Below are 20,193 nucleotides of genomic sequence, written 5' to 3' on the forward strand. Positions count from 1 at the left end.
GAATTTTTACTAGTATTCTGGAGACGCTCTGGGTTCATAAAAATAAGATAATTATATTTAACGACTTGTTGTTGGCGCCAGTGACTGTGATATGCAACAAAACCTCACAATGCAACACATGACCCACAGACCCATCTTTACGAGAGTCCATGAGTGTCTAATGTGGGAATATCCCTTTAACATAGACTTTATGCCACAGAACACTAGTGAAATGTTTTTCAAATGTCTTTTTTAAATGTTTACCCATCGATACACTGGACACTGGACAGTGCAGCATAACACCGATGTCCTAAGGTGTGCTCAGGGAGGCCAGAACCTTCTTGTAGAGCAGGGAGGTTCCCGGCCTCCCCGTGCCCACCTTAGTCCCCCTAGGTCACGGTACAGTGTGTGGTACGCTGATCAATACGACAGGGATAGTTCCAAAGTACAAGGACAAAATCACAGATTGGATTGGCCCACAGCAATGAGAAGCTGCGCCCTCAATCCTTCCAGCATTCTCACCATTGATACTTTTAGATGAATGTCGAACATATGGTTGACCAGTTGCGGTTTTCCGCTTTATGTTATTGATGTGATTTAAGATTGGCTAAACCAGGTGTAAAAAAAAAAAAAAGATACTAATTACTTGTACTTCTCAGGATCCAGCATAAGCTATGGAGACTACCGCAATGCAAATATGCAAAATCACTCTTCAGAGTAGGGAATAAAATGTTTTTTTTTCAGTGTCACTTATGGGTGATTATCCAGTAAGTCAATATCTCACTTAAATTCTTTACAGAAAATAAACTACGTTATATATTAATAAGCTGACACTTCCTGCTTTCTGCAGCACATTTGTCCCTTTTGCTGTGTAGCCTGAGACAGAATGAACAGAGTCATCTTGGTTAGAGCTAATAACAACTCTATTACAACTCTATAATTTGGCTGAATGGTCAGAAAAGACAGGATAGTAACACTATACACAGACAAACAGCTATGTTTCGGCTCCCCTAAATGGTGTATTGCTCTATGACATTTCTCTGTCAATTCACTCCCATTCATTGCAGCTACCAGAAAGCACTCTCTACTGCTTATACAGACATGAAGGGAGCTTGTGAGTGAATTTTATTAAAATGTTAAAAAAAATAGTTACAAAAACACAGTTCCAAAATGGGCTCTTAAAAGGGGTATTCTAAAGTCATGATATAGGAATTAACTTTCCCATTGCTGGAGGTCTGACCACTACGGTTGTTCAACATTTTTATAAATGATCTAGATAAGGGAACTGAAGGTAAACTGATCAAATTTGCCGACGATGCAAAGCTAGGTGGGATAGCTATCACTAGAGAAGACAGAGAAAAGATTCAGAAGGATCTAGATAAGCTGGAACAATGGTCAGCGACTAATAGAATGGGATTTAACAGGGAGAAATGCAAGATTCTACATCTGCGCAAGAAAAACAAAAATTACATCTACAGAATGGGAGGAATAGAACTAAGCAACAGCATGTGTGAAAAGACTTGGTTATACTAATAGATCACAGACTGCACATGAGTCAACAGTGTGATGCAGCAACAAAAAAAGTAAAACACAGTTCTAGGATGTATTACGAGAAGCATAAAGTCTAGATCACCTGAAGTAATTATCCCCCTCTACTCCTCCTTGGTCAGGCCTCATCTGGAATACTGTGTCCAGTTCTGGGCACCACATTTTAAAAAAGACATTGAAAAACTGGAGCAAGTTCAGAGAAGAGCGACCAGGATGGTGAGCGAACTGCAAAGTATGTCCTACAAGGAAAGGATAAAGGATCTGGGAATGTCTAGCTTTAAAAAAAGAAGGCTAAGAGGAGACTTAATAGCTGTCTACAAGTATCTGAAGGCCTGTCACCATGTAGAGGGATCATCATTATTCTCATTTGCACATGGAAACACGAGAAGCAATGGAATGAAACTGAAATGGAGAAGATACAGATTAGATATTAGAAAAAACTTTTTGACAGTGAAGGTGATCAATGAGTGGAACAGGCTGCCACGAGAGGTGGTGAGTTCTCCTTCAATGGAAGTCTTCAAACAGAGGCTGGACAGACATCTGTGTGAGATGGGTTAGTGAATGCTGCATTGAACAGGGGGTTGGACACGATGACCCTGGAGGTCCCTTCCAACTCTAATGTTCTATGATTCTATGATCCCGAAAGTCGAGTGCTATAAAGAACTTTGGCCGAATGGAGTGGAAGTCGATCATGCGCACCATGCTCCATTTAACCTTAATGGGAGCACCAAAGATTGCATTTGGCTGATCTTCGGCACTACCACTAGAATTAATAGATTGGCAGTTCACATGATCGACTTCCGCATCATTTCATTGACGCTCTTCAGAGTTCGGGTTCTCGAATACCTAGCGATGGGAAAGTAATCCCTCATCCCATTAATAGGGAATAACTTTCAAACTTGAGACTACCCCTTTAAGGGACTGTGAATATTCATTTCTCTTTAATCACGGACATGCTATTAGCTACAGCCTCTGGTTTCCTGCAGCTGCCGCGAGTTCACGTGTACCCTCGAATGCAATCATGGTCATGGAATGCAATCAATGTTCATTCCCTTTAGTAGCGGCACACGTGAACGCCTGGCATCTGTAGGAAGCCGGCGGCTGTGGCTGACACTGTGCTCGCTATTAAAGAGCAAGGAATACTCTCTGCTCTCCACACACATGGTCCCGGCGTGGAGAGCAGTGTATATTCTGGCAGTTGTCCTCAGCTTGTAAGGACGCCATGGCTGCTCATAAGCATAAAGCAGCTACTGGCATCGGAACAAAACACTGCAAGGGAGAGCAGGAAGGTAAGTATAATGTTTTGCTTTTTTTATGTTTTTCTGAAGGGACCATACATACCAGGATGGAGAATGGGGCTAATCACACCAGGATGGGGCCATGCATACCAGGATGGAGATGGGGGCTCTGCATACCAGGATGGAGATGGGGGCTCTGCATACCAGGATGGAGATGGGGGCTCTGCATACCAGGATGGAGATGGGGGCTCTGCATACCAGGATGGGGATGGGGGCCAATCATATCAGGATAAGGATATGGCCATGCTTACCAAGAAAGAGATGGGTGCCCTGCATACCAGGATAGAGATGGGTGGGACCATGCCTACCAGGATAGGGATGAGGGGGCCATGAATACCAGGATATGGATGATGGGGCCATGCATACCAGGATAGGGATGAGGGGGCCATGAATACCAGGATAGGGATGAGGGGGCCATGTATACCAGGATAGGGAAGAGGGGACCATATATATCAGAATAGGGGATATTAAGCACAGAATTGACCACATTTTTTGCTTCAATCTTTTCTTCCCCTAGGGGCGTCTTATGGTCCGGTGCGCCTTATAGTCCGAAATATACAGTATATAAAAAAATTGCCTGGTGTCAACTGTTACAATGTCCTGGCGCCTGCTATATCGGTACACACTGATACAATTACATCAAATTGGCTAATTCCAATAAGATTAAAAAAAATTAAAGGTCTCCTTTAAAGGTAAATTTTCTAAACTTTAGCCCTAAATGAAAATATTTACTTTTTTTTCAGAATTTAAATAAGACATTTTTGAACATGGCACATTTATATATTATTTTAAAATAAATGTAAATGGGTAAATTTCTCATTCCTAAATAAATCTATATCTACGGGTGGTCTAGTGCTTTTTTTTGGTATATTGGAATCGTTTTGAAACATTTAAAAAGTAATAAAGGAAAACTCTTTCTAACTTGTACACAGCACCCCCAGTTGGGACCTGAAGAAAAGCTCCACCTCACCCAAGAAATAGGACCCTTCCAATAAAGGTGAGGTGGCTACTACCTATGGCTTAGTCGAAATTTTCGGTGGTTGTTTCTAATGACAGAAATACAAGTGCATTTTCCTACATGTACGATGGTTAATTGATTGATTGATACGTCATCAATACCAGATCTTGAGCAATAAAATCCGCACTCCCACCGAATCAGCTGTGTAGTGGTCGCTGCCAGGTCCTGCAGATCAGCTCCCATTCTATTTAATAGAAGCTGAGCTGCAGTACCGGTAGCGGACACCAAACGGTGTACGGCGCTGTGGTGTTCTGTGCTTACATCCGACTGCCACCAGAGCTGATAAAAGCTGATCGAGGGGACTGCCGGGTGTTGAACTGATCTGATATTGATGACTTATCCTACAGATTTGTCATTAATATAGAAGTAGCAGACAACCCCTTTAATTACATCCATTTTACATCTTTAGTGTTTGAGGAATGTACATTTTTGCAATAACGGATTCCTTTAATCCAGCTAAAGTGAAAAAATAAGGAAAAATTTAGCAAATCGTTCTAAAATGGAAAAATCTCCTTCCCGTTTTGCATACGCAGCTTCTATGCACATCTATGTCCTTACAGTCTGCAGTCCGGTTTATGCTAATTTTTCTGGCAAATCTGTAGATAACAGAATATAGAGAGCAGAGATCTGACTACACACTGGGTTTGTAGTCTGTAACCATGGAAACATTCAGGTCTGCTTGGAATCTGTATACACATAACAGTATACTATTTGCAAAATGCTTCATTTTAACCTCATCTGGTGCGAAAAAAATTGTTCCAAAAGTGTTCCTATCCCTTAAAAATGTGCTGAAACGAGATCGTAAAATAAATGGGAAGAACTTCTACAAAATATTGGGCACTTCCGATCACCCAATCACTTTTTATATCTGGATTTTCTGTTTGACTCTCCAACAAATTAGGTTGTGTAAAAAAAAAAAAAAATTACAAAACTAAGAATTCAGAAAACAAGTGTTAGATCAAAGTTTCAGGAGGGCGCAAGAGTGAGTCAATAAGATAAAGTTGTCTACATGTGAAAACTTTTGGTATAAATGACGCTGCTGCTCAATGACAAGAAAAAAAATCTCATGGTAATAGAATGGTCGCTCACATCGGAGTTTCCTACTGCATAGATCCACCCATGGGTAAGGTATGTGCCGTATCGTTACAAAATAGAAAATAGAGAATTTTTTTTACACTCATATCATGTAAACACATGCAAGTCATGCTAGAATCTAAAATGCTGTTTCATTTTTTCGTGAAGAGCAACAAAATAAAAGTGATGGAACGTATGTGAGATGATGCCGTGAGTACAGAGTTAAACATGCATCATATTTAGCCGTTGGTTGTGTTTTTCCTCTTTTTTTCAACTTTGGAAAGTGTATCGTGACTTATACAAAGAATTAGCACATCGTATGAAAAAAATGTCAATCCCCCCACAACCACCTCCGCCATCTCGGATTTAAACAGGTTTTGAAGGTGTCCATGCCGAATCTGAAATAGCGTCTCCCGTTGATGATAAGGTCATAGGGCCGCTAGGCGTGAATGGGTCCGTATCTGTATCCGTTTCACCTTCCGCTAAGTAACGTTTCTCTCTCATCCATGTTGAGCCATTGGGGCCAAAATTAAAGTCTTCTTTTTCTTGCGAAATACTGAAACCACTTGGAGACCTCTGAAGTTCATCGTGGTTGACCGAGAGGAGAGATAGAGGGGTGTCGCTATCTCTGGTGAAACTTCTTCTATGGATCGGAGAGTCCCTTTCGGCATACGGGCTTGAGATTTCTCTTTCGTGTCGAAAGTTGACCCGAGTGTCTATCAAAGTCTGAATAGGCAAAACTGTTGGCCTTTCGGTATAGTTGGGTGAGGAGGTCATGCTCCTCCTAGAACAGTTTTCACCATTAAAAGGCATGGTTGCGGTAAATTCTACCGGGTAGTTATCGAAGAACCCATACTGATCCAACTTATTAAAAGAAACTTGATGCATGTCGTAGGGATTTCCATGAGTGCAGGACTCTGTATAATTATAAACGAGCCTGCCAACCTCCGAATATCGGTTCTCCTCACCATCCACTTCCGTTTGGGACTCTCTAAGTGGGTAGTACTCAGTTACCTGGACCTGAAGTTGGTCCATATGCTGCAAGTGCATATCCACCAAAAAGTCTAATTTCTTTTCCATATCTTGGACCTGGGGGTGAAACAAATTAGCCAAAATAAAGTCATCAATCAAGAATATAAGATAAAATTCCAAATATTTCAGATCTAAAAGACTGACGAAAATTCAAAGGGCAAGCCAAAATTACCATTACATTCCTCATTATAGAGTTCAGCCAGTGTTTTCTAAACAATCAACCAAACTTTAGACTAAATCCCCGATTCACCATCTAAAAGTTTAGGGCTCGATTGATTATTTGCAGTTTTTATGAAGTCACTTTAGTTATTTTTGTTTTGTGTATTCGTTAACGTTTATTGCGCCAAATTATTCAAAAGCATTAATTTTGCGCAAAGCCAAAATTGATCTTTCTTTTTTTTTTCTTGAAACCCTTTCCTACGAACTTTCAGCTAAAAATCACACATTGTGCTAAAATGTCACAAATATTGCTAATAAATAAAAGATGTATGTAACTCCAGTGCCGGGGATGGGTGAATGAACAGTATTTTCTCAAAAATATGAAATCAGCTGAAGAGATCTGGAAAACAAAAAACCGTGACCACATTGATGAACATAAAAAAAACCAACATAAAATAAACTTTAAAAAAGGTGAAAATCAAGAGAAATTTTTTTTACAAATCGCGAACAAACTAAAAACACCAAAATATGAAAATAAGGCACAAATGTAATATAGAATTTGGCCCCAAAAGAGAAATAAAAGACAGCAATTGATGAATCAGGCCTTAAATGTTTGGGTTATAAGCATTTACATTTTGGCATTTTTTGCTCAAAGTTCATTATGAGTTTTATACTACTTTAACGCTAGTTTTTTCAGTCCTTGTCAGTTATTAGGTTTGTTCAATAATATGGACATGGTTTTCATCCCAAATAGTTTTCAGATAATTTATCATTTGAAACTTTTCAAAATACAGCAATTTCTTTTTTTGTGCAATTTTACTCCAGTATCCTAATGGAGCACAAAATCTATCTAATTATTTTTTTCTTAAAAAATAGGTTAAAAGAATATATAAAAGCATCTCTGAATTTGTGCCAAATTCTTCAAACAAGCACCATTAAAGATTACTGTATAAAAAAAAAAAACAATGCAAAAAGTTTCACAAAAGCGAAAAGAAAAAATGACTTAAAAAAACCTCTGCAACATCCCATTACACAAGCTAAACGCCGCTGTTTTCCACATTATAAAACCAGCATAATTCAAGAAAATTTGAGCAAAACATAAAAAAAAAAGAATTGGATCAAAAATTTTCAAGATACATCACAGTACCTGTCTCTCTACTTTCACAAATTTTCCCATCATACTTTGGTCTTCAAAATCTGAAGCTTTGGACCCATAGGGATCGTGCCTAGAAAAATAAAAATAAAGCAGTGACAAACACAACAAAGATGGTGGTCCCCACCAATGCTTCTACTGATCCCCCGTTATGGTGCTTTGGTCTTCAACCCCTTTCCAGTTCCTGAGGCCATTTTCCACAAAACTTTTTCGCTAACAATGAGGTATGTTTGGAGATTGAGAGTCTTGCACGGATCCCAGTATCAAAGGTATCCAGGTCTCTATTAGAGCCTCCAAAAAACTGTTCTATAAGGGTCTTCAAAAAAAGTTCCAGCTTGCCATGGTAGCTCCAGTTCATGGCCATGGTAGCTTCAATGGAAGTGAACTCAGGGGAAACTAAACTGAGCCAGCTGTAACTAAGGGTAAGTGGATCACCAAGAACCTCAACAAAAGACTACGGTAAAACCAGGACTTAAAGGTGACCTGCATTATCTCCTTGGCTTTTTGAGTACATAAAATATGTGATTTACCATTAAATAAATTAACAAGTAGTCATCTTTTACCATGTACAGGTCCATACTGGACATCACTTTTACCTTGGAGACTGTTGGGATGGATACCCGTATCCGCCACCACCACCACCACCACCACTCGTTCCTTTCTGGGACTTTTTATGTTTGGGTGTTGAAAGAGGACCTGGAGCAAAGACCATGTCTATTCTGAGGATGAAGAATGAAAACATTATGTATCAAAGTGTTAGACCTCTTTTTGGATATTGAACTTTGAAAAATCAAAAAATAATGGAATACTGAGGAAAAACAAAAAGAGGAGTAATGGCTGACCTGGACTGGAGGTATTTAATTCTGGAGAGCATGTCCAGGTGGCCTGCAGAATATTGCTCTATAACGTCCTTCACATCATAAGGCCTCAGCGTCTCCTTAAATTTTTTCTTACGTAACAAAAATTGTAGTATTCTGCACGGGAGATGAAAGGAGTCTTTACCACAACCACAATTACTAACACACAGCCCAGACAACATGATCACCCTTTACTTTTTTTCTATTCACTCTAGTAAGTTCAAGATATGATCACCATAAACATGAAGGACGTAATTCATTTTTCTATTTGGACCTTTTTTTATCAGGTTTGCGTTATTTTTATCTGTTCTTCATTTCTGCGTTATTTTTCTTTTAACCCCTTTCTGACCTATTATAGCAGTTATATTCTTGTACATAGGAGCAGTATTATAGTAGTTATATTCTTGTACATAAGGACAGTATTATAGTAGTTATATTATTGTACATAGGGGCAGTATTATAGTAGTTATATTCTTGTACATAAGGACAGTATTATAGTAGTTATATTATTGTACATAGGGGCAGTATTATAGTAGTTATATTCTTGTACATAAGGACAGTATTATAGTAGTTATATTATTGTACATAGGGGCAGTATTATAGTAGTTATATTCTTGTATATAGGGGCAGTATTATAGTAGTTATATTCTTGTACATAGGGGCAGTATTATAGTAGTTATATTCTTGTACAGAGGGGCAGTATTATAGCAGTTATATTCTTGTACATAGGAGCAGTATTATAGTAGTTATATTCTTGTACATAGGGGCAGTATTATAATAGTTATATTCTTGTACATAGGGGCAGTATTATAATAGTTATATTATTGTACATAGGGAGCAGTATTATAGTAGTTATATTCTTGTACATAGGGGCAGTATTATAGTAGTTATATTCTTGTACATAGGAGCAGTATTATAGTAGTTATATTCTTGAACATAGGAACAGTATTATAATAGTTATATTCTTGTACATAGGGGCAGTATTATAGTAGTTATATTCTTGTACATAGGGGCAGTATTATAGTAGTTATATTCCTGTACATAGGAGCAGTATTATAGTAGTTATATTCTTGTATATAGGGGCAGTATTATAGTAGTTATATTCTTGTACATAGGGGCAGTATTATAGTAGTTATATTCTTGTACAGAGGGGCAGTATTATAGCAGGTATATTCTTATACATAGGAGCAGTATTATAGTAGTTATATTCTTGTACATAGGGGCAGTATTATAATAGTTATATTCTTGTACATAGGGGCAGTATTATAATAGTTATATTATTGTACATAGGGAGCAGTATTATAGTAGTTATATTCTTGTACATAGGGGCAGTATTATAGTAGTTATATTCTTGTACATAGGAGCAGTATTATAGTAGTTATATTCTTGAACATAGGAACAGTACTATAATAGTTATATTCTTGTACATAGGGGCAGTATTATAGTAGTTATATTCTTGTACAGAGGGGCAGTATTATAGCAGTTATATTCCTGTACATAGGAGCAGTATTATAGTAGTTATATTCCTGTACATAGGAGCAGTATTATAGTAGTTATATTCTTGTACATAGGGGCAGTATTATAATAGTTATATTCTTGTACATAGGGGCAGTATTATAGTAGTTATATTCTTGTACATAGGGGCAGTATTATAGTAGTTATATTCTTGTACATAGGAGCAGTATTATAGTAGTTATATTCTTGTACATAGGAGAAGTATTATAGTAATTATATTCTTGTACATAGGGGCAGTATTATAGTAGTTATATTCTTGTACATAGGGGCAGTATTATAGTAGTTATATTCTTGTACATAGGGGCAGTATTATAGTAGTTATATTCTTGTACAGAGGGGCAGTATTATAGCAGGTATATTCTTATACATAGGAGCAGTATTATAGTAGTTATATTCTTGTACATAGGGGCAGTATTATAATAGTTATATTCTTGTACATAGGGGCAGTATTATAATAGTTATATTATTGTACATAGGGAGCAGTATTATAGTAGTTATATTCTTGTACATAGGGGCAGTATTATAGTAGTTATATTCTTGTACATAGGAGCAGTATTATAGTAGTTATATTCTTGAACATAGGAACAGTACTATAATAGTTATATTCTTGTACATAGGGGCAGTATTATAGTAGTTATATTCTTGTACAGAGGGGCAGTATTATAGCAGTTATATTCCTGTACATAGGAGCAGTATTATAGTAGTTATATTCCTGTACATAGGAGCAGTATTATAGTAGTTATATTCTTGTACATAGGGGCAGTATTATAATAGTTATATTCTTGTACATAGGGGCAGTATTATAGTAGTTATATTCTTGTACATAGGGGCAGTATTATAGTAGTTATATTCTTGTACATAGGAGCAGTATTATAGTAGTTATATTCTTGTACATAGGAGAAGTATTATAGTAATTATATTCTTGTACAGAGGGGCAGTATTATAGTAGTTATATTCTTGTACATAGGGGCAGTATTATAGTAGTTATATTCTTGCACATAAGGGGCAGTATTATAGTAGTTATATTCTTGCACACAGGAGCAGTATTATAGCAATTATATTCTTGTACATAGGAGCAGTATTATAGTAGTTATATTCTTGTACATAGGGAGCAGCATTATAGTAGTTATATTCTTCTCCATAGGGGCAGTATTATAGTAGTTATATTCTTGTACATAGGGGCAGTATTATAGTAGTTATATTCTTGTACATAGGAGCAGTATTATAGTAGTTATATTCTTCTCCATAGGGGCAGTATTATAGTAGTTATATTCTTGTACATAGGGGTAGTATTATAACAGTTATATTCTTGTACATAGGAGCAGTATTATAGTAGTTATATTCTTCTCCATAGGGGCAGTATTATAGTAGTTATATTCTTGTACATAGGGGTAGTATTATAACAGTTATATTCTTGTACATAGGAGCAGTATTATAGTAGTTATATTCTTGTACATAGGGGCAGTATTATAGTAGTTATATTCTCGTACATAGGAGCATTATTATTATAGTAGATATATTCATGAACATAGGGGCAGTATTATAGTAGTTATATTCTTGTACATAGGGGCAGTATTATAATAGTTATATTATTGTACATAGGGGCAGTATTATAATAGTTATATTATTGTACATAGGGAGCAGTATTATAGTAGTTATATTCTTGTACATAGGGGCAGTATTATAGTAGTTATATTCATGAATAGTGTTGAGCATTCCGATACCGCAAGTATCGGGTATCGGCCGATACTTGCGGTATCGGAATTCCGATACCGGGATTCCGATACTTGCCGCGTATCGGATACCGGAATCGGAAGTTCCCAGATTCAAAATTCCGAAATTCAGCCAATGAGAATGATTCCAAGTGTGGGCACATCCTGTTTAGCATGGAGGGCATGAAATTACTGGCAAGGCTGTGATTGGCTGCTGAAATGATGTCATGATGCAGTTTAAAAGTCGCTGGCGCCATTTTGCGATCACTCTGCTGTGAATTCAGTTAGTGACAGGACGCTGTTTGCTGACTGAGGGACAGTTTAGAGATAGCGATTTGCTTCTTTGTGCTTTCCAAAGGCTAATTTAGCAACCGCTGTGTTCACCTACTATTCACCTTGCTTTTGCCTTGTAGCGCTGTTTTCACAGCGATCTGCAAGGTCTGTGTGTGTGTGTGCAGCCCACTCTCTAGTCTGAGTGCAGCCACATAGGCCATCCATAGCTGGTTGTATTCAGTTCAGGGAGGGTGGTTCATTGCCTCATACTGTTCTTTTTTATTTTTTTTTATTTTTTTTCAAGTAGTGTAGTCTGCTGCTAATTAATTTAAAAAAATCCTATTAGTGTCTTTCCACCCGTCTCCAGCTAATTTGTGGAAAAACACTACATAGGATAAAGTAGAGGAGGGTTTTTGGGCCTTGCAGCGCCGTTTACGGCTGTCTGCACGGTCTCCGTGTGACTGCAGCTCGCCCTGTAGTCTGTGAGCAGCCGTAGCCTGGTTGTCTCCAGCTCAGGGTTGTTCACTGCGTCATACCGCCAAATCAATTTTAATTTTTTTTCAAGTAGTGTAGTCTGCTGCTAATTAATTTTAAAAAATCCTATTAGTGTCTTTCCACCCGTCTCCAGCTAATTTGTGGAAAAACACTACATAGGATAAAGTAGAGGAGGGTTTTTGGGCCTTGCAGCGCCGTTTACGGCTGTCTGCACGGTCTCCGTGTGACTGCAGCTCGCCCTGTAGTCTGTGAGCAGCCGTAGCCTGGTTGTCTCCAGCTCAGGGTTGTTCACTGCGTCATACCGCCAAATCAATTTTAATTTTTTTTCAAGTAGTGTAGTCTGCTGCTAATTAATTTAAAAAAATCCTATTAGTGTCTTTCCACCCGTCTCCAGCTAATTTGTGGAAAAACACTACATAGGATAAAGTAGAGGAGGGTTTTTGGGCCTTGCAGCGCCGTTTACGTCTGTCTGCACGGTCTCCGTGTGACTGCAGCTCGCCCTGTAGTCTGTGAGCAGCCGTAGCCTGGTTGTCTCCAGCTCAGGGTTGTTCACTGCGTCATACCGCCAAATCAATTTTAATTTTTTTTCAAGTAGTGTAGTCTGCTGCTAATTAATTTAAAAAAATCCTATTAGTGTCTTTCCACCCGTCTCCAGCTAATTTGTGGAAAAACACTACATAGGATAAAGTAGAGGAGGGTTTTTGGGCCTTGCAGCGCCGTTTACGTCTGTCTGCACGGTCTCCGTGTGACTGCAGCTCTATCTGTTGTCAGTTCAGCCCCCAAAAAAGAAATAAATAATAAAGTTCACCAAACACACCAGTTACACCACTTTACATTTCTGTAGGCCACATTAGCTCATATTAAAGTCTAGTCCACACTTTAGAAAATTAGTGTTTCTTATACCTGTTAGGAGGAGTTGCTCAGGAATAAGCACACAAATCCGTTAGTACTTTTCTGCTTATCTTTATCAGTCAACCAAGATGAAGAAGGCAGTGAGTAAGGCACGTGGGCGTGGGCGCGGAGCAGGGAGGGGACGTGGGGATTCTGTGCCTGCTGCGGGCACCGGTGACTCATCAGCACCCACTTTCACCAGGCAACAGTCGTTCATGCGCAGCTTTGTGTCAGAGCGCCGTACACCGCTGCTGCGTGAAGAACAAATTGAAGCCGTTGTTGGATGGATGGCAGCTAATGCATCAACTTCCATTAGTGCCACATCCTCTCAGACACAGAGCACTGGAGAGCAGCCATCTGTCTCTTCACCACCTGCCAAATTGCCCAGGCAGACAGAGAGCCCAGGACAGGAGCCGTCTCTACTTCTGTTCTCTGAATCTCTTGGCTTGGAAACAGGGGGCCAGCCAAGCAGCATTGGAGAAATGGAAGAAGAGGCAGGGTGCAGTGATGCCCAACAGCTTTTTCTGTCTTCCTCTGAAGAGGCGGGTGGGCCAGTGGCTCCGGTCACCACATCGCAGGCCGCATCAGCTGATGATGACACTCAGGTGCCACTTACTGGTGCGTGCTCTGCTGCTGAGACTACCCAGGAGGAGCAGTTGGGGGCAGAGGGTAGTGTAGATGATGAGGTCCTCGACCCATCTTGGCGTGAGGGACAGGAAGGTGGTGGGAGCAGCTCTGAGGAAGAGATTCCCCGTACGGCCCAGAGAGGGAGGGGGAAGACTGCGGATCCTGCAGCCTCCGCTTTGGCACCCGTTAGGAGCATGTCTCTTCCAAAAGCCAAAAAGGGCGCTCCCAAGACTTGCAGTGCCTGGTCCTTTTTTGACACAGTTGCAGATGACATTTGCTATGTCAGATGCAACGTGTGTCATCAAAAAGTAAAAAGAGGGAAAAATGTCAGCAACCTCAATACCTCCAACATGTGGAAACATGTGCGCAACAGGCACCCGGCGGAGTTAGAAAAACACACTGAAGAGGTAGGCCAACCAACAGCGGCAGCTACCACCTCTTCAGCTCGTGTTGCCTCTTCCTCTAGCTCACACGCAGCTGGTTCGGCTTCCTCCCAGGATCGCCGTGGAAGAACCTCTGGCCCTGTTGTCCAGAGACCCGCTGTAATTCCACCCGCAGCGCCACTTTCCCAGTCATCCACACACTCCCAGCCCAGTCTACAGCCATCGGTAGTACAGGCATGGGAGAAAAGGCGGCCTTTCTCGTCAAACCACCCACGAGCACAGGCTCTGACTGCAGGCATTGCCAAACTTCTGTCACTGGAAATGCTGTCATTCAGGCTGGTGGAGACTGACAGCTTCCGTGACTTGATGTCATTGGCAGTCCCACAGTACAATGTGCCCAGCCGCTTTTACTTCAGCAGGCAAGCCGTCCCTGCCCTGCACAAGCATGTGGAGGGACACATAAAACACGCGCTACTGAACGCCGTCAGTAGCAAGGTCCACCTCACCACCGATGCGTGGACCAGTCAACATGGACAGGGGCGATACCTTTCCCTCACTGCCCATTGGGTTAATGTTGTTGAGCCAGGTACAGACCGTGCGAGTGGCGCAGGACGTGTCCTGCCCACTCCAAGGATTGCAGGAATCCATTCTGTACGCATTGACTCCTCCTCCTCCTCTTACACCAGTTCCTCAGAATTCCTCCTCGCTGCAGGAGCCGTCACAGTCCACCTCCACATGGACCCGTGATGAACGTGTACCTGTTACGACCGACATGAGCACAGCCGTGGCCAAACGTCAACAGGCCGTGTTGAAATTAATTTTTTTGGGGAATCGTAGCCACACAGCGCAGGAGCTCTGGAATGCCATCAAGCAGGAGAGCGATGTGTGGTTTGTGCCAGCGAATCTCCAGCCAGGCATGGTAGTGTGTGATAATGGCCGAAATCTGGTGGCAGCTCTGGGCCTCGGCAACCTCACTCACATCCCATGTCTGGCACATGTGCTCAATTTGGTCGTGCAGAGCTTTTTGAGGGACTATCCGGATCTTGATGCACTGCTGCACAAGGTCCGCCTAGAGTGTGCTCACTTGCGGCGTTCCAGCACGGCAAAAGCGCGCATTGCGGCTCTGCAGCGCCGACACCGCCTGCCGGAACATCGCATCATATGTGACCTACCTACCAGGTGGAATTCCACGTTACATATGTTGGAGCGGTTGTGTGAGCAGCAGCAAGCTGTAATGGAGTACCAGCTGCTTCAGGCGCAAAAAAGTCGCAGTCAGCGCCGTACAGACTTCACAACCACAGAGTGGGCCACTATGAATGACGTCTGCCAGGTTTTGCGTCCCTTTGATTATTCCACGCGGATGGCGAGTGCAGATGATGCACTAGTCAGCATGACTGTCCCCCTTATCTGCCTGCTTGAAAAATCACTGCAAGCGCTAAGGGATGATGTTGTGGAAGAGGTGGAGGATGAGGATTCACCATTTCCATCATCTTCTGGACAGTCAGCGCCACGTGGTTCCTCACAAACGCGTAGGCAGGGGACAGTTTGTGAGGAGGATGAGGAGGAGTCAATGGAGGAGGAAGACGTCCGTCCAGAGGAGGGAGTTACCGAATTGTCCAGTACTCAGTGTGTACAGCGAGGGTGGGGTGATGACGAGCAGGCAGAGATCACGCCTCCAGCAGGGGACAGCGTTTCTTGGGCAGTTGGCAGTCTGCAGCACATGGTGGATTACATGCTGCAGTGCCTGAGAAACGACCGCCGCATCGCCCACATTCTCAACATGTCTGATTATTGGGTGTTCACCCTCCTCGATCCTCGCTACCGGGACAACGTAGAAAGCCTCATCACACCGTTGAACCGGGAGCGAAAAATGCGGGAGTACCAAGACACACTGGTCAATTCCATCATCTTCTCCATTCCAACTGAGAGAAGTGCTGCTAGTGCATTCCAAAGCAGCTCAGTGCGTCCAGGCAGTGGTGGAGGCTCTGCACAAAGAGGGAGCAGAAGCAGTGCCTCTGCCCAAGGCAAGACCAGTATGGCCCAACTGTGGCACAGTTTTCTGTGCCCCCCACAAAAGTCTACACCATCACAGACGGCTCCAGTCAGCAGGAGGCAACGGTTCCGTCAGATGGTGACAGACTACATGTCTTGCCCTCTTGCTGTACTCCCAGACGGCTCTTCCCCTTTCAAGTTTTGGGTCTCAAAGCTGGATACATGGCCAGAGCTAAGCCAGTATGCATTGGAGGTGCTGTCTTGCCCTGCGGCCAGTGTATTATCGGAACGTGTCTTTAGTGCTGCAGGTGGTGTACTAACTGACCGTCGCATGCGACTATCCTCCGATAACGTTGACCGGCTTACTTTCCTGAAAATGAACAAGGCCTGGATCTCGCAGGAATTTGCCACTCCTCCTCCTGATTAAATAATTAGGTCACTGTATACGTTATCCAGGTCTCCTGTTGTGTTCATCTTTCTACCACCTGAACTTAAATTCCTGGGCTCCAACACCGCCAGTTGAGGCTCAGAAGTGCCGTCTGCACAGTCAAAACATACGACCCAGTGTTATTGGGTTTCAGTAACGTCAGCTGATCCCCAGCTGTGTAGCCGGCAATGTGTCATGCGACCGCCACGCTGACACAACAACTGAAATGTAAGGGAATCTGTCCCCCCCCCCCCCAAGGCGTTTGTTACTGAAAGAGCCACCTTGTGCAGCAGTAATGCTGCACAAGGAAAAGGTAGCTATTTTTGTTTAGCTCCTTGCACACGCAGAACTTAACACTTATAAAATGTGTCCACTGATACCGTAAAACCGTCCCGGAGGTGGGACTTTCCTTCGTAATGTGACGCAGCACAGCCGTCATTCCTACCCCCCCGGCGCCGCGCACCGGCTCCTCAGCGTTGTTTGATTCCGTCCCGGAGCCTGCGCTGTTATGTTATCCCGTGGCCAGGCACACTTAGCGCTGCCCGTCTTCTGGCATCATTTGGTGTCAGGATGGCTGCGCCTGTGCGGCCGTGCTGGCAGAGAGCCCGCCTCGCAGTGTCTTCTGATTTAATCCCACTGGGGGCCTGGGATCCATGGACATGCGCAGTGCATATCTGAACCTCCACCTCTCACTCATTTCCCTATGGCTTCTTCAGACTGTTCGGTGTCAGCTGGTCCCTAATAGCATGCCACGGCCGTGACACCGCACAGTCTTAAGAAGCCGTAGGGAGGGGAGTGAGAGGCGAGGATATGCACTGCGCATGTCCATGGATCCCAGGCCCCCAGTGGGATTAAATCAGAAGACACTGCGAGGCGGGCTCTCTGCCAGCGCGGCCGCACAGGCGCAGCCATCCTGACACCAAATGATGCCAGAAGACGGGCAGCGCTAAGTGTGCCTGGCCACGGGATAACATAACAGCGCAGGCTCCGGGACGGAATAAAACAACGCTGAGGAGCCGGTGCGCGGCGCCGGGGGGGTAGGAATGACGGCTGTGCTGCGTCACATTACGAAGGAAAGTCCCACCTCCGGGACGGTTTTACGGTTGCAGGGGACACATTTTATAAGTGTTTAGTTCTGTGTTTGCAAGGAGCATGATGAAAAGAGCCACCTTTTCCTTTTGCATCTTTTGTGCTGCACAAGCTGGCTCTTTCAGCTACAAACGCCTTGGGGGGGGGTTAAAGGTTCCCTTTCGACTTTCTCAGGCTTCGGCCTACATTGTGTTCCTCTGCTTTTCCACCTGTCCCTGGGCTCCAACACCGCCAGTTGCCGTCCAGAAGTGCTGTACGCACAGTCAACAGTCCCTCCTCTGTTATTGGGGTTCAGTAACGTCAGCTGTTCCCCTGCTGTGTGTGTGGCAATCCCTCCTACCTCCTCCAACCTCCTCCTCCTCCACCTGCCCCTGGGCTCCAACACCGCCAGTTGCCGTCCAGAAGTGCTGTACGCACAGTCAACAGTCCCTCCTCTGTTATTGGGGTTCAGTAACGTCAGCTGTTCCCCTGCTGTGTGTGTGGCAATCCCTCCTACCTCCTCCAACCTCCTCCTCCTCCACCTGTCCCTGGGCTCCAACACCGCCAGTTGCCGTCCAGAAGTGCTGTACGCACAGTCAACAGTCCCTCCTCTGTTATTGGGGTTCAGTAACGTCAGCTGTTCCCCTGCTGTGTGTGTGGCAATCCCTCCTACCTCCTCCAACCTCCTCCTCCTCCACCTGTCCCTGGGCTCCAACACCGCCAGTTGCCGTCCAGAAGTGCTGTACGCACAGTCAACAGTCCCTCCTCTGTTATTGGGGTTCAGTAACGTCAGCTGTTCCCCTGCTGTGTGTGTGGCAATCCCTCCTACCTCCTCCAACCTCCTCCTCCTCCACCTGCCCCTGGGCTCCAACACCGCCAGTTGCCGTCCAGAAGTGCTGTACGCACAATCAACAGTCCCTCCTCTGTTATTGGGGTTCAGTAACGTCAGCTGTTCCCCTGCTGTGTGTGTGGCAATCCCTCCTACCTCCTCCTACCTCCTCCTCCTCCACCTGTCCCTGGGCTCCAACACCGCCAGTTGCCGTCCAGAAGTGCTGTACGCACAGTCAACAGTCCCTCCTCTGTTATTGGGGTTCAGTAACGTCAGCTGTTCCCCTGCTGTGTGTGTGGCAATCCCTCCTACCTCCTCCTACCTCATCCTCCTCCACCTGTCCCTGGGCTCCAACACCGCCAGTTGCCGTCCAGAAGTGCTGTACGCACAGTCAACAGTCCCTCCTCTGTTATTGGGGTTCAGTAACATCAGCTGTTCCCCTGCTGTGTGTGTGGCAATCCCTCCTACCTCCTCCTCCTCCACCTGCCCCTGGGCTCCAACACCGCCAGTTGCCGTCCAGAAGTGCTGTACGCACAGTCAACAGTCCCTCCTCTGTTATTGGGGTTCAGTAACGTCAGCTGTTCCCCTGCTGTGTGTGTGGCAATCCCTCCTACCTCCTCCAACCTCCTCCTCCTCCACCTGTCCCTGGGCTCCAACACCGCCAGTTGCCGTCCAGAAGTGCTGTACGCACAGTCAACAGTCCCTCCTCTGTTATTGGGGTTCAGTAACGTCAGCTGTTCCCCTGCTGTGTGTGTGGCAATCCCTCCTACCTCCTCCAACCTCCTCCTCCTCCACCTGTCCCTGGGCTCCAACACCGCCAGTTGCCGTCCAGAAGTGCTGTACGCACAGTCAACAGTCCCTCCTCTGTTATTGGGGTTCAGTAACGTCAGCTGTTCCCCTGCTGTGTGTGTGGCAATCCCTCCTACCTCCTCCAACCTCCTCCTCCTCCACCTGTCCCTGGGCTCCAACACCGCCAGTTGCCGTCCAGAAGTGCTGTACGCACAGTCAACAGTCCCTCCTCTGTTATTGGGGTTCAGTAACGTCAGCTGTTCCCCTGCTGTGTGTGTGGCAATCCCTCCTACCTCCTCCAACCTCCTCCTCCTCCACCTGCCCCTGGGCTCCAACACCGCCAGTTGCCGTCCAGAAGTGCTGTACGCACAGTCAACAGTCCCTCCTCTGTTATTGGGGTTCAGTAACGTCAGCTGTTCCCCTGCTGTGTGTGTGGCAATCCCTCCTACCTCCTCCTACCTCCTCCTCCTCCACCTGTCCCTGGGCTCCAACACCGCCAGTTGCCGTCCAGAAGTGCTGTACGCACAGTCAACAGTCCCTCCTCTGTTATTGGGGTTCAGTAACATCAGCTGTTCCCCTGCTGTGTGTGTGGCAATCCCTCCTACCTCCTCCAACCTCCTCCTCCTCCACCTGTCCCTGGGCTCCAACACCGCCAGTTGCCGTCCAGAAGTGCTGTACGCACAGTCAACAGTCCCTCCTCTGTTATTGGGGTTCAGTAACGTCAGCTGTTCCCCTGCTGTGTGTGTGGCAATCCCTCCTACCTCCTCCAACCTCCTCCTCCTCCACCTGTCCCTGGGCTCCAACACCGCCAGTTGCCGTCCAGAAGTGCTGTACGCACAGTCAACAGTCCCTCCTCTGTTATTGGGGTTCAGTAACGTCAGCTGTTCCCCTGCTGTGTGTGTGGCAATCCCTCCTACCTCCTCCAACCTCCTCCTCCTCCACCTGTCCCTGGGCTCCAACACCGCCAGTTGCCGTCCAGAAGTGCTGTACGCACAGTCAACAGTCCCTCCTCTGTTATTGGGGTTCAGTAACGTCAGCTGTTCCCCTGCTGTGTGTGTGGCAATCCCTCCTACC

The 20,193-nt window shown here is 44.4% G+C and overlaps 1 protein-coding gene across 1 annotated transcript in view; it reads right to left on the reverse strand.

Annotated features, from left to right (window-relative positions):
• Window positions 1–2,855: 2,855 nt before the first annotated feature.
• Window positions 2,856–20,193, reverse strand: part of KCNQ3 (potassium voltage-gated channel subfamily Q member 3) — a 262,622-nt gene continuing 245,284 nt past the window's right edge. Inside the window, exons 12-15 of the mRNA XM_077271251.1 lie at window positions 8,104–8,235; window positions 7,858–7,980; window positions 7,256–7,334; window positions 2,856–6,006 (exon numbers count right to left, since the gene is read on the reverse strand). Of these exons, the coding sequence (XP_077127366.1) occupies window positions 5,284–6,006; window positions 7,256–7,334; window positions 7,858–7,980; window positions 8,104–8,235 (1,057 nt within the window). The 3' untranslated portion in view covers window positions 2,856–5,283. The remainder of the gene's footprint in view (window positions 6,007–7,255; window positions 7,335–7,857; window positions 7,981–8,103; window positions 8,236–20,193) is intronic.

The sequence above is a fragment of the Ranitomeya variabilis genome, chromosome 6 (assembly GCF_051348905.1).
Source record: "Ranitomeya variabilis isolate aRanVar5 chromosome 6, aRanVar5.hap1, whole genome shotgun sequence".
Lineage (NCBI taxonomy): Eukaryota > Metazoa > Chordata > Amphibia > Anura > Dendrobatidae > Ranitomeya > Ranitomeya variabilis.